The sequence below is a fragment of the Rhinoraja longicauda genome, chromosome 19 (assembly GCF_053455715.1).
Source record: "Rhinoraja longicauda isolate Sanriku21f chromosome 19, sRhiLon1.1, whole genome shotgun sequence".
NCBI classification, from domain to species: domain Eukaryota; kingdom Metazoa; phylum Chordata; class Chondrichthyes; order Rajiformes; family Arhynchobatidae; genus Rhinoraja; species Rhinoraja longicauda.
The window spans coordinates 35,141,985-35,155,737 of NC_135971.1; the positions used below are offsets into that span (position 1 = coordinate 35,141,985).

The 13,753-nt window shown below is 45.2% G+C and overlaps 1 protein-coding gene across 1 annotated transcript in view; it reads left to right on the forward strand.

Moving 5' to 3' along the window:
• Nucleotides 1–12,167, forward strand: part of LOC144602968 (uncharacterized) — a 16,629-nt gene extending 4,462 nt beyond the window's left edge. Inside the window, exons 3-5 of the mRNA XM_078416091.1 lie at nt 2,411–2,464; nt 10,577–10,689; nt 11,248–12,167. Coding sequence (XP_078272217.1) covers nt 2,411–2,464; nt 10,577–10,689; nt 11,248–12,167 — 1,087 coding nt within the window. The remainder of the gene's footprint in view (nt 1–2,410; nt 2,465–10,576; nt 10,690–11,247) is intronic.
• Nucleotides 12,168–13,753: the final 1,586 nt, after the last annotated feature.

The window sequence follows — 13,753 nt, forward strand, 5'->3', positions numbered from 1 at the left end:
TGGATTGAGTTGAGGGGGGCGGCAAAGGGACAGGTGTTGCATCTCCTGTGGGTGCAGGGGAAAGTGCCCGGGGAATGGGTGGTTTGGGTGGGAAGGGACGAGTGGACCAGGGAGTTATGGAGGGAACGGTCTCTGCGGAACGCAGAAAAGGGAGGAGATGGAAAGATGGGCCCAGTAGTGGGGTCCCGTTGGAGGTGACGGAAATGTTGGAGGTTGATTTGTTGGATACGCTGGCTGATGGGGTGGATGGTGGGAACGAGGGGGATTCTGTCCTTGTTATGAATGGGGAGAGGGGGAGCAACAACTGATCTGTGGGATGTAGAAGAGGCCCTAGTGAGAGCCTAATCTATAATGGAAGAGGGGAAGCCCCGTTTCCTGAAGAATGAGGACATCCCTGATGCCCTAGTGCGAAACACCTCATCCCGGGCGCAGATGCGGCATAGACGGAGGAATTGGGAGTAGGGGATAGACTTTTTGCAGGAGTCAGGGTGGAAAGAGGTGTAGTCCAGATAGCTGTGGGAGTCAGTGGGTTTGTAGTAGATGTCAATCACTAGCCAGTCTCCTGCGAAGGAGACGGTGAGGTCCAGAAATGGTAGGGAGATGTCGGAGATAGTCCAAGTAAATTTTGGAGCAGGATTGAAATTGGTGGTGAAATGAATGAAGTCAGTGAGTTGTGCATGGGTACAAGAGGTAGCACCAATGCAGTCGTCGATGTAGTGGAGGTAGAATTCGGAGATGGGGCCAGTGTATATCCGGAACAGGGATTGTTCGATGTACCAGACAAAGAGGCAGGCATAGCTAGGGCCCATGCGAGTGCCCTATGCCTCTGGTTTGGAGGAAGTGGGAGGAATCAAAGGAGAAGTTGTTAAGGGTAAGAACCAGCTCTGCTAGGCGGAGGAGAGTGTTAGTAGATGGGGATTGGCTGGTTTTACAGTCGACGGGAAAACGGAGAGCTTCAAGACCATCCTTGTGGGGGTGGAAATGTAGATTGACTGGACATCCATGGTAAAGATGAGGGAGTGGGGGCCTGGAAACCGGATGTTATCGAGGAGACGGAGAGCATTGAGGTGTCTTGGACGTAGGTGGGGAGGGATTTGACCAGGTTACCTAAATTGATGGACCAGGCGAGATATTCGGCACCCACCGGATTAACATAGAACATTGATTTATGTGGCCGTCAATTTGAATTGAAGGTTCACCCATCTCAAATTAAATGCATCATCGAAGGAGTTATAATTGATTCGTATTATTTTCACGATGGAGCTTTATTCTGCTACTTCTTTTTAATATTCCGACGAAATGCGAAGATCGTGAACCACACGTTTTAGCCGTGATTTATCCACGCCAGCCTGCCATCTGCGGACGCCCACCCATATCCTTTACTGGTCGATTGAAAAATAAAACGTTTGAACTTTCTTGTAAGCTCTCTAGGCCTAACCCAATCATTGTCTTGTTTGCTGAGAAAGAATTAATTATTTTTCACTATTGCAAAACGTTTCCACAATTGTAATGACTTCAATTATATATCCTCATCAGTCTCTTTTGTTCCAAATGCAATACATAGAAACATAGAAAATAGGAGGCCATTTGGCCCTTCGAGCCAGCACCGTCATTCATTGTGATCATGGCTGATCGCCCCCAATCAATAACCCATGCCTGCCTTCTTCCCGTATCATTTGATTCTACTAGCCCCTATCTAACTCTCTCTTAAATCCATCCAGTGAATTGGCTTCCACTGCCTTCTGTGGCAAAGAATTCCACAAATTCACAACTCTCTGGGTGAAAACGTTTTTTTCTCACCTCAGTTTTAAATGGCCTCCCCTTTATTCTAAGTCTGTGGCCGCTGGTTCTGGACTCGCCCAACATTGGGAAAATTTTCCTGCATCTAGCTTGTCCAGTCCATTTATAATTTTATATGTTTCTATAAGATCCCCTCTCATCCTTCTAAACTCCAGTGAATACAAGCCTAGTCTTTTCAATCTTTCCTCATATGACAGTCCCGCCATCACAGGGATCAATCTCGTGAACCTACTGCCTCAATTACAAGGATGTCCTTCCTCAAATTAGGAGAGCAAAACTGTACACAATACTCCAGATGTGGCCTTACCAGGGCCCTATACAACTGCAGAAGAACCTCTTTACTCCTATACTGAAATCCTCTTGTTATGAAGGCCAACATTCCATTAGCTTTCTTCACTGCCTGCTGTTCCTGCACGCCAACTTTCAGTGACTGGTGTACAACGACACCCAGGTCTCGTTGCACCTCCCCCTTACCTAACCTAACACCATTGAGATAATAATTTGCCTCCCTGTTTTTGCCGCCAAAGTGGATAACCTCACATGTATCTATATTATACTGCATCCGCTTTCAACAGTAATTTCTTGTCAATCGCTTCTGCGTTCCCTTTAGTGTTACCCAAGAAGACGCGGCGAATCACACGAAAGTGAACATTATAGATCTTGAGTAAACCAAGTGCGAGAAGAACTCACGAGTCGGGCAGCATTCGTGGAGGGAAATGGACAGACGATGTTTAAGTGCGGGAACATTCTTCTGCCTAATTCCAGAACAATGTATTTTTAAAGACTTCACAAAATCTACTTTATATTTTTGCGCCGTGGAGACGTTAAGAATTAGTAACGTACGCTGACATTATGAAAAAGCACAGAGTTTGCTTGTGTGTTGATGTTTAGGTTAATTTTCTGGTGACACTGAAGGAGAAAACGGCCGAGGACAACCCGTCGCTATCCCTCCCCCGTAACTTTCCGACAAGGTGTGTGTGCCGAGTGGGGAGCGGGGGTGGGGGGTGGGAGGGGGTTCGTGGGGGGAAGGGGGCGGGGGGAGGGGGGATTGGTGGGTGGGGCTGACTTGATCAAGGTGGCTGTGCTGGTAGGAGAGGTGGGTGCGCATTGATGTGGCGGTGGTAGGGAGGGATGTTACAAATAAAAGAGTAAAGATTAGCGAAAGTATTACTTTCAACTGGATAAATCAATGTGTATACCATTGGTTGGTAAGCTACCAGGGCCAATATAAGGTGTTGTTCTAGTTTGTGAGCGTACCCACTCTATCAATTGAAGAGAGGAAGGCCATGGGGAATAGCGTTAAATGGCTGGCAACCTGGAGCCTTAACGGACAAAATGTCTCCTTCATCTTTTCCCACGTCGCTTACCTTTCCGTTTTCTGCTCCTCCAGTTTCTACCGGCCCCGTAACCCTTATCTTTTCGCAATAAGCACGTCGTCCATGCCCGCTCGTACATTTCCTCATATTTCCCGTTTCTTGTTTCCCTACTCTCATTCCACCCATACTGCGGTATATTCACTTCATCCTCGTTTTTCCTTATCTGACGCCCTTTTCACGACATTTCAACTCGGGCCGTTGAGACCATCTGCACCCATCTGCCATTCACCCGTATCCAACTAACACACCTGTCTTTGACCCCTCCCCAGCTCTCTTTTCCAACTGTTCCCTCCCGATTACATAAGAATGAAGAAGGCTCCGACCTCAATCGTCGTGACCTCACAGTTTACAAGTTCGTTTGTTGTCACGTGTACCGAGGTACAGAGAAAAGCTTTTGTTGCGTTCTATCCAGTCAGCAGAAAGACAATCCATAATAACCTCCACATCTACCTCCACTACATGATTACCTATATTCATGTAGGAACAGAGTTGTTCCTGCACTTGGTGTATTGGTCAAGATTTTTGCATCTGCAGGTTCTCGCCTGCACTCACATATTAATCCGACATTAAACTTGGTAATTTAGCTTCTGGAAACAGCGCGGAAACAGGCCCTTGAGCCCACCGGGTCTGCTCAGACCAGCGACCCCCGCATATTAACATTATACTACTTGTAGCATAGGTGTGGGAGAAACCCGAAGATATCGGAGAAAACCCACGCGGTCACGGGGAGAACGTACAAACTCCGTGCAGACAGCACCCAAAGTCGGGATCGAACTCGGGTCTCCAGCGCTGCAACCGCTGTAATGCTGCAACTCTACCGCTGCGCCACCTTGCCGCCACTATTATCCCCCCTTTTACATAATCTCTCCCAGATTATATTCCTCACTTCCACACAGAGGAGGTCACCATGCAACTCGTTATACTGGAGCTGTGAGGCAGTCGGTCTGCTAGCTGCTCCACTCCGCCTTCTAGACACATTGCGAGAGAATGAAATTAATCCAAGCAGTCATCTTACACAATCCTCTGAAACATAAACCGCGAACGATGAACATTTAAAATACAAACAAATGGTACTGGAACACTCAGCTTCCCAGGCAGCATCTGTGGCGAAAGAAACAGGGGTAATGGACTTAATGTTTCATGGTGATGACTGAAAATCCGTTGAACATTCACAGAACTTCATGATTATAATTTCTAATTTAACGCAAAACCCATTTCTTAAGTACAGCATTGGGATAAAATAAAATAGCTTAAATATGCCTCCGTTACAATTATTTAATGGCCTGTTTTGCCATATGCAGTTGCATATGGCAAAATGGAACGCAGTTGTACAGGGCCCTAGTGAGACCGCACCTGGAGTACTGTGTGCAGTTTTGGTTTCCAAATTTGAGGAAGGATATTCTTGCTGTTGAGGACGTATTAGGTTAATTCCCGGAGTGGCGGCTGTCGTATGTTGAAAGATTGGAGCGGCCAGGCTTGTATACACTGGAATTTAGAAGGATGAGAGGAGATCTTATCGAAACATATAAGATTATTAAGGGGTTGGACACGTTAGAGGCAGGAAACATGTTCCCAATGTTGCGGGAGTCCAGAACCAGGGGCCACAGTTTAACAATAAGGGGTAGGCCATTTAGAACGGATATGAGGAAAAACCTTTTCAGTCAGAGAGTTGTAATCTGTGGAATTCACTGCCTCAGAAGGCAGTGGAGGCCAAGTCTCTGAATGCATTCAAGAGAGAGCTTGATAGAGCTCTTAAGGATAGCGGAGTCAGGGGGTATGGGGAGAAGGCAGGAACGGGGTACTGATTGAGAATTATCAGCCATGATCACATTGAATGGTGGTGCTGGCTCGTGGGGCCGAATGGCCTCCTCCTGCACCTATTGTCTATTGTCTATTGTCTATTTACAAATAACTATTGACGACATTCGAGGTTGGAATTCCACCCAATTGTCTGGTGCGGCGAGACAGCGATAGTACTTGTTACGCTATTGTACTGTTCTAAATGCGCCACAAGTGACAACAGCTCACAGACTAGGAGTGGGTTGAAACTCAACCAATATTTACATAAAATAGTCGAACGTGACGTTTGATATCCGGAGCAAATTAGTGGGTGAGATGAAATTGAATATTTGGGGAAAGTGAGGCGAAAGATGTGCAACTGTGCTTATCTTTACGTTATCTCCACCACCAAACTCCTCTGGGCGCTTTCTTCTTCCGGCTTTGTTGAATGAACGGATAAATGGGTATTCTTAGTGCAGTCAAATACGTTTGCATTTCATTTGGATTTGAATATGAGGAGGCACCGCAATCTACAAGTATCAGGTTTTTGAACCAGCCTGCACAATTGCAAGTAGCGCCATCATAGATGAGGCCCTTACTCGGGCCTCCACGATATCCCGCAGCTCCGCACTTGCTCCCCCTCTCCCCAGCCGTAACAGGGACAAAGTCCCTCTATTCCTCACCTTCCACCCCACCAGCTGTCGCATACAGCACCCAATCCACCGATATTTTCGCCACCTCCAACGGGATCCGACCACAAGCCACATCTTCCCATGTCCACCAATTTCCGCTTTCCGTACAGTCCGTTCCCTCCGCATCTCCTGGTCAACTCGCCACTTCCCACCCAAAACACCCCCTCCGCAGGTACTTTCCCCCGCAACCGCAGGAAATGCAACACCTGTCCCTATAACCCGCCCCCCCCCCCCCCCCACTTCGACTCCGTGCAAGGATCCTGGCAGTCTTTTCAGGTGAAGTAGAGGTTCACTTGCTCCTCCTCCAACCTCATCTACTGTATCCGCTGTTCCCGGTGTAGACTATTATATATATGCGAGACCACGCGCAGTCTCGTCGATCGTTTCATTGAACACCCCCGCTCAGTCCGTCTAGACCTACCTGAGCTCCCAGTTGCTAAACACTTTAACTCCCCCTCCCACACATTGACCTTTCTGTCCTACTAAGAGATTAGAATGCAAACTAAGAGATTAGTATGCAAACTTAAAGTACACGGTATTGTGGGTTCAGTATTGATGTGGATAGAGAACTGGCTGGCAGACAGGAAGCAAAGAGTAGGAATAAACGGGTCCTTTTCAGAATGGCAGGCAGTGACTAGTGGGGTACCGCAAGGCTCAGTGCTGGGACTCCAGCTATTTACAACATATATTAATGATTTGGACGAGGGAATTGAATGCAACATCTCCAAGTTTGCGGATGACACGAAGCTGGGTGGCAGTGTTAGCTGTGAGGAGGATGCTAGGAGGCTGCAACGTGACTTGGATAGGTTAGGTAAGTGGGCAAATGCATGGCAGATGCAGTATAATGTGGATAAATGTGAGGTTATCCACTTTGGTGGCAAGAACAGGAAAGCAGACTATTATCTGAATTGTGGCCGATTAGGAGAAGGGGAGATGCAACGAGATCTGGGTGTCGCGGTACCCCAGTCATTGAAAGTAGGCATGCAGGTGCAGCAGGCAGTGAAGAAAGTAAATGGTATGTTGGCATTCATAGCGAGGGGATTTGAGTATAGGAGCAGGGAGGTTCTGCTGCAGTTGTACAGGGCATTGGTGAGACCACACCTGGAGTATTGCGTACAGTTTTGGTCTCCTAATCTGAGGAAAGACATTCTTGCCATAGAGGGAGTGCAGAGAGGTTCACCAGATTGATTCCTGGGATGGCAGGTCTTTCATATGGGGAAAGACTGGATAGACTCGGCTTGTACTCGCTGGAATTTAGAAGATTGAGGGGGGATCTTATAGAAACTTACAAAATTGTTAAGGGGTTGAGGAGGAAGGGGGGCGGAGAGGAGGGGGTGGTGGTGGAGAGGACAGGGGGGTGGAGAGGGGTGGCGTCGGTGAGGAGGGGGGAATGGGGTGGGGACACCATCCTTCCAGCTGCCATCTTCTTTCTCCTTCACTCCAGAATTCTTAAGGGGTTGGACAGTCTAGATGCAGGAAGATTGTTCTCGATGTTGGGGAAGTCCAGAACAAGGGGTCACAGTTTAAGGATAAGGGAGAAGTCTTTCAGGACCGAGATGAGAAAGGGTTTTTTTCACACAGAGAGTGGTGAATCTGTGGAATTCTCTGCCACAGAAGGTAGTTGAGGCCAGTTCATTGGCTATATTTAAGAGGGAGTTAGATGTGGCCCTTGTGGCTAAAGGGATCAGGGGGTGTGGCGAGAAGGCAGGTACGGGATACTGAGTTGGATGATCAGCCATGATCATATTGAATGGCGGTGCAGACTCGAAGGGCCGAATGGCCTACTCCTGCACCTATTTTCTATGTTTCTATGTTTCTATGTCCTGGGTATCCTTCATTGTCAGAGTGAGGCCCAGCGGAAATTGGAGGAACCGCACCTAATATTTCGCTTGGGCAGCTTACACCCCAGCGGTATGAACATTGACTTCTCTTACTTCAATTAACCCTTGCTTTCCCTTTCACTCCATCGCTTCCCCTCCTCAATTCTCCGACCAGTCTTACTGCCTCCGACCACATGTTATCTCTGCTTTCTTATCACATTCTCCCAGTTAACAATGACCTATACCTAAATGTTCCTTGATCTCCATTCCCTTTATCCTGTTTTCAGATCTTACACTTGCTTATCTGTGTATCTCCCTCACCCCTGACATGAGTCTGAAGAAGGGTCTCGACCCGAAACCTCACCCATTTTCCTTTTCTCCAGAGATGCTGCCTGTCCCGCTGAGTGACTGCAGCATCGTCTGTCTATCTTCTGCACAATCGTAATCCTACTTCGAAATCAGAGCACATCGATCTCCACCGTTCACTATCACGGATATAGTCTGAAGAATGGATGGGACCAGAAACGTCACATTTGCCTGTTCTTCAGGGATGCTGCCAGACCCGCTGTCACTCCAGCATTTGTGTAACATGGAGTTGTTCTTTCTGCTATGTTTTCCGTTTTGTAGTATTTTTTCCTTCAACTGTCTTGCAGAATCTATGTGCAATAGGCACTATATGTATGAATTATGAGTTTGTGTGTTTGCCTGAGTCTATTTACCAGCGGTGCTGCTGCACGCATGATTTTCACTGTACCAGTTCCTCAATCAATTTGTGGAATACACTCCAACTGTTTGGACGAGCATTGAGGGCAGAATCCGATGTGACGGCTGTGCCCGCTTTTTCCGGTTTCAAGTTGCTTTTAAATTTACGTAAGCATATAAACGTAAATACATAGATTATCAGATTTTCATTGTACCCTGGTAAATAAAAATAAATGAATATGAATCTTAACATGGTGTCTTGCAGATCTTGTAGAGAATGTGGAGAGTCAGGATGTGTGACATCCACGCAGGGTATTTCTGTGTCGTCCTGCTCATTTCGGTGCAGTATTTGATGCCAACGGTCCATTTGAGTTGTTGTTCAATATTAACTGCAGATAGATGATGGCAACGGGATAAGCAAGTCTAACATCGCCGAATATCAATGGAAGTTGGTTTGTTAAAACTCTTGTTGAAGATGTTTATGCCCTGGCTATTCTTGTTATAATCGTGTAGTAAATGCTGCTGAATGTGTTTGTTCAACTTGGTGTGACTAATTCCAATCATTACGCATCACTCACTGATCCGTGCCTCTTTTCTGTTTAAATACGACCCTAGTTTCAAAGCTGGAGAGTTCGATGTTCACACCCCCGTCAAGAGCAGTTTACTCATTCAGATTATGGGACAGCCGGTCATCATACAGATAGAGAATATATACTATCCCATTCTCGCAATAATTGGCGTTCCCGGTAAGTCTGTGAAAAAGTCACGTTTAAAAGTTATTTTCCTGTTTACTTATTTCAGCAGTCGGAATAATTGCACTACATGTTCATGTAATTCGCGGACGTAAAGGATATAAAATTACAGAAGTATACATTGTCAGGAAGTCTGGGATGCAGCAATATTCATTGTCTATTTATCACATAATTTATTTCTGATTTTTATTTATTGTGAATCTTATGGGCACTTGACCAACGATCAGCAGGAGATCCAATAGCCGAATGAACGGTAACTTAGATATTTTTCGAAGCTGGTCAGAAAACCAACTAGTCAAGAGTGAAGAGCGTTTGTATATGATATGCACCACGAGCGGCCCAGTGAAATTCTTAATTGCAGCTGGAAATCATGCCCGTAACACGATCAAACAGGACCATTAACAAAATGACACAAAAATGAACCTACAATAATAAATAGTACAATAAATTAATAACCAGTCACACAAAGTAACCACAATAGTGCAAAGTCGAATTCAAAAGTGTAAATAAAACCAAAGTCAAGAGAATATCTTTCTTGCCGAGGTAGTGGTGAATGTTGTGCAGTCCGTCCAGGAGCTTGATTTTTGCTTGTAAGAAGCATTTCGTGAACCTGGTGGTCACGGGTTTCAGTCATTTGTACTTGGGATTGTACGGTATTTTTCTACCACAAGATCGAAAAATCAAAAGATCTCCCTCTCTGATCAGTTTAGTTCGCTTTTTATGACTGTAAGATGTTTATGTTGTATTCGATTAATTAGTCGATCGTGTATTTTATAGAATTGGCAGTGCCTCTGGAGAACTCAGTGGATAAAGCTTATGAAAGGAAAACGCTTAGATATGTAGATTTGGTGTCAGAAGTTAAGCAGCGAGGATGGACAGCAAGGGTATATCTGGTATGGGCGGGTTATAAGGGTTTCATAGCGCGGTCGACCACGTCGCTATTTGGAGAGCCAGGAATTCACGGACCGAGTTTGTATCAGGCGGTAAAGGAAATGTCAGGCAGCAGAGCAAGGCAGTAATTGGATTTGGTGGAGTAGAAACACTGGCAGTTGGGGGCAGAAAGGAAACGTATAACACGCGGTAAGTGTATTTCTTTGTAAGTGTATTCTGTACAAGTGTATCCCGGCTTTATATGTGGGGTTGATATTGGTGGCGCTAGGATTGTTTAACGGAGGGTTAGGATAAGTGTTTGAAAGGATACGAGTGCTTAGCAACTCCTTGAGTGTTGAAATAATCTTCTGTAGTTTCCTTTGTCAAGTACTGAAGATATTCGCGTAGTTAGATGTTTAGTAGTGCATACTGGTGGCATAGGTGGTTATGAGTGGGGTGGTTCTAGCACGCCAGAACTAACTGTTCAGCCTTCCCGAGGTGTCGGGGTCCGAAATCAACGAAACACCAGTGAAGGGAGGTGCCCATTTGATAACCCCAATTATATACTAGCATCAATAAGCTTAGATGTTGTGTGCTTGTTAACATGTAGATAGCTTATTAGTTAATATGGAGTTAGTTATTGCCCTACATGATAAGTGCGTAAGGCTGTTTAAATACTACTGTGGCATTGGGCTTGGATTTCTTGGTTGAACGCCTATCCTTGTGTTATAACTTTGTGCTTTAATAGTAATTTAGGTTCATTGTTTCTGATTTCAAACTTGAAGTGGTCTGATTGCTTACCCTTGCCAAAACGACGCTGTTCACTGCGTCCACTTTGTAACGCTGCTGTGCAGTAGCGTGCAAGCAAGTCTGAAAGTAGCTGTCGGAAGTGAGGCAGGTAATTTGTAGAGCTAATCAGTCGATCGTTTTACAAGGCATCAGACGTTTTGAGAAATAAAATGTACTTTAGTTAAGTCCGAGATCAACAGAGTAGGACAAGACGTCGGACAGGGTATGGTGCAGTTTACAGATGAAGACTATTTCCCCCTTACATCATTTCTGCCTTGAATGTCGGTCAGTGAAGACTCATTATTCTGCAAATTGTTTTGTACATCTGTGAATCTTTGAGTTTCACTCATTTTGGAATCGAAGAATCAATCTAAGAAGGAGGAAACTAAATAACAGAGAAGTGAAGTGACAGATAACAGGTGCAACCGGTCACTTTTCAGTTCTAAATAGTTGCTGTCTTTCTTAAAGCTGCCGACTTTCTACACTGACGATTGTAGCGTAATAATATGATTGACAATGTAAAACACCGTGTAAAAACACCGTTATAAGTTCTCCACTCTTACCATGTAATGCTGCATATTGAAAGGTAAATCACAAAAAAGGAGAAATCTCTGTCGACTGAACTTTTAAGAACCTGTGTAATTATATCCTTGTTGTCTTTTCGCAGCTAATTTGATGGCGATCGTGATTCTCTGCCGCGGAAAATGCGGTCTATCGAAATGCATCACGCGTTATTTGGTGTACATGGCAGCTGCCGATCTAATGGTTCTGATATTTGAAGTAATTTTGTATGAGATAAAAGATGCCTATTGGCCATATTCATTGCTCAATTATACCCCTGTTTGCAGCGTTAATCTCGCGCTGTTGTTCTTTTCTATTGATTGTTCGGTCTGGTTAACTGTGGCTTTCACCTTTGACCGACTTATAGCTATTAGTTGCCAGTCCCTGCGAACAAAATACTGCACCGAAAAGATCGCGGCAATAGCCATTGCAATTGTGTGTTTATTGAGCGCTCTGGAAAACATTCCGATCTTCTTTGTTTATGAACATCGGGAAATACTTAATGGTCTGCCATGGTCATGTTATGTAAAATCAAGCTTCTACACCGACCCAATGTGGATCGCATTTTTATGGCTGGAAACTATTTTATGCCCATTTGCACCTTTCATTTTGATCATGCTCCTTAATTCTCTGACCATCAGGCACATCGTACGGGCTAATAGAGTGAGGAGCGCTCTCCGAGGAACCATCAGTCACATCGATCCAGAAATTGATAACCGTAGGAAGTCAATCATATTATTGCTGGCAATCTCAGGCAATTTTATATTCCTATGGATGGTGCTTTTCATTTGTTACTTGTTTGTGCACTTTACCGACACTCAGTTTTTAGAAGCAAATTACAATGATCCTTTCACTATTGCGGAACAATCCGGATATATGCTGAGGTGCTTAAGTGCTTGCACAAATACTTTTATTTACGCAGTGTCTCAGGGTAAATTCAGAGAGGAATTGAAGAATATAGTTAGGCGTCCACTAAGTATATTCACTAGTTCAAAATACATAATTAATTTTAATCACCCGAAGTGAATTTGTTGTTCACGCGGCGCATCGGCATGAGCCCCCCAGAGGAAAGTCGGACAGTCAACATCTTTCTCACATTTCATTCGGCACACTTCCAACACCAGACCATTTCACGTGGAATGAGAATATACGTGTTATTCCGTCCTACCGACACTTTAAGTCAAATTATGTGAAATAATTACCAATTTTCTGGTCTGAAATGAAATAAATTCGACAAGACAGTCTGAAGAAGGGTCTCGACCCGAAACGTCGCCCATTCCTTCTCTCCTGAGATGCTGCCTGACTCGCTGAGTTAGTCCAGCATTTTGTGAATAAATATCTTCGATTTGTACCAGCATCTGCAGTTATTTTCTTACACGACAAGATTAATTGTAGTTTTGTATTGATTTAATCGCACTACCTGTCCTTAAATTGTATTTAAGGAGAAATCCCGTAAAATTCAATTTCTGTAAGTAACGTACTTTGAAACCTGATAGAAAAAATATCAATGGACCATTTGATAGAATGGGTTTGATACTTGCAAAGATGAAATCATATATGATTTTAAGTGTTTTCTTGGCTGGAGAATCAAAATTTAATTGACAGACTGGGCATTGGAATTGAACCGTGACTCACAAATCCCATTTGATTCCATCGGGTGTTGTGGGATGTCCAAAGAAGGAACTGCAAATGCTGGTTTACACAAAATGACAAAAATTGCTGGAGTCACTCAACGGGTCCGACAGCATTTCTGGGGAACATGGATAGGTGACGATTCAGATTGAGACGCTTCTTCAACTGGTGTTGTGGGATATTAAAATCAATGAATGTGAGGACTATGGGATATGTTTCTCATTTGCTGTATGGGATGTACATAGTATAACATCTGCCCGAAACATATATAAGTGTAAGGTTCCAATGAGCCTTTACTTTATCTATAAGTGATTACGAGTGAGATATGCATGGAAAACACTGGGTGGCGCCAGCAACGGACGCCTCGCCAACAGCCTGTCCGTCCTTTCCTTTATTATTGTCTGTTTGTATGTGTCAAATGTATGTCTTTGGTGTACTTTAGCTTGTTTCATGTGGGGTGGGGGGGGGGGGGGGTGGAGTTGGGGTAAACTTTTTCTAATCTCTTACCTCGACGGAGATGCGATTTTTTCCGTATCGTATCTCCTTCCGCACTGCCGCCTAACATCGAGGAGTAGGCGGTGTTTGCTGGAGACCGACTTCGGGCAGCTCCAGCCGGCGGACTTACCATCACGGGGCTCACGATCCCTGTCGGGGGTCGACCTTGGGGCTCCAACCGTGGGTGCCTGTGGAATTTAACATCGCGGACTTCGAGACCGACTTTCGAGAGCTCCAAGCCGCAGGAGCTTCGACCGCTCTGACGTGGGAGCCTTAATCGCCCCGACGCGGGAGCTTCGATCGCCCCAGCGCGGGATCTTCGACCGCCTGCTGTGGGAGCTTCGATCGCCCCGACTGCGGATGGTTCGACTGCCCCGACCGCGGAAGAACAAAAGAGGAAGCTGATTGGACTTTATTGCCTTCCATCACAGCGAGGAATGTGGAATCCGCTCTGGTGGATGTTTATGTTTATGTTAATGTTATGT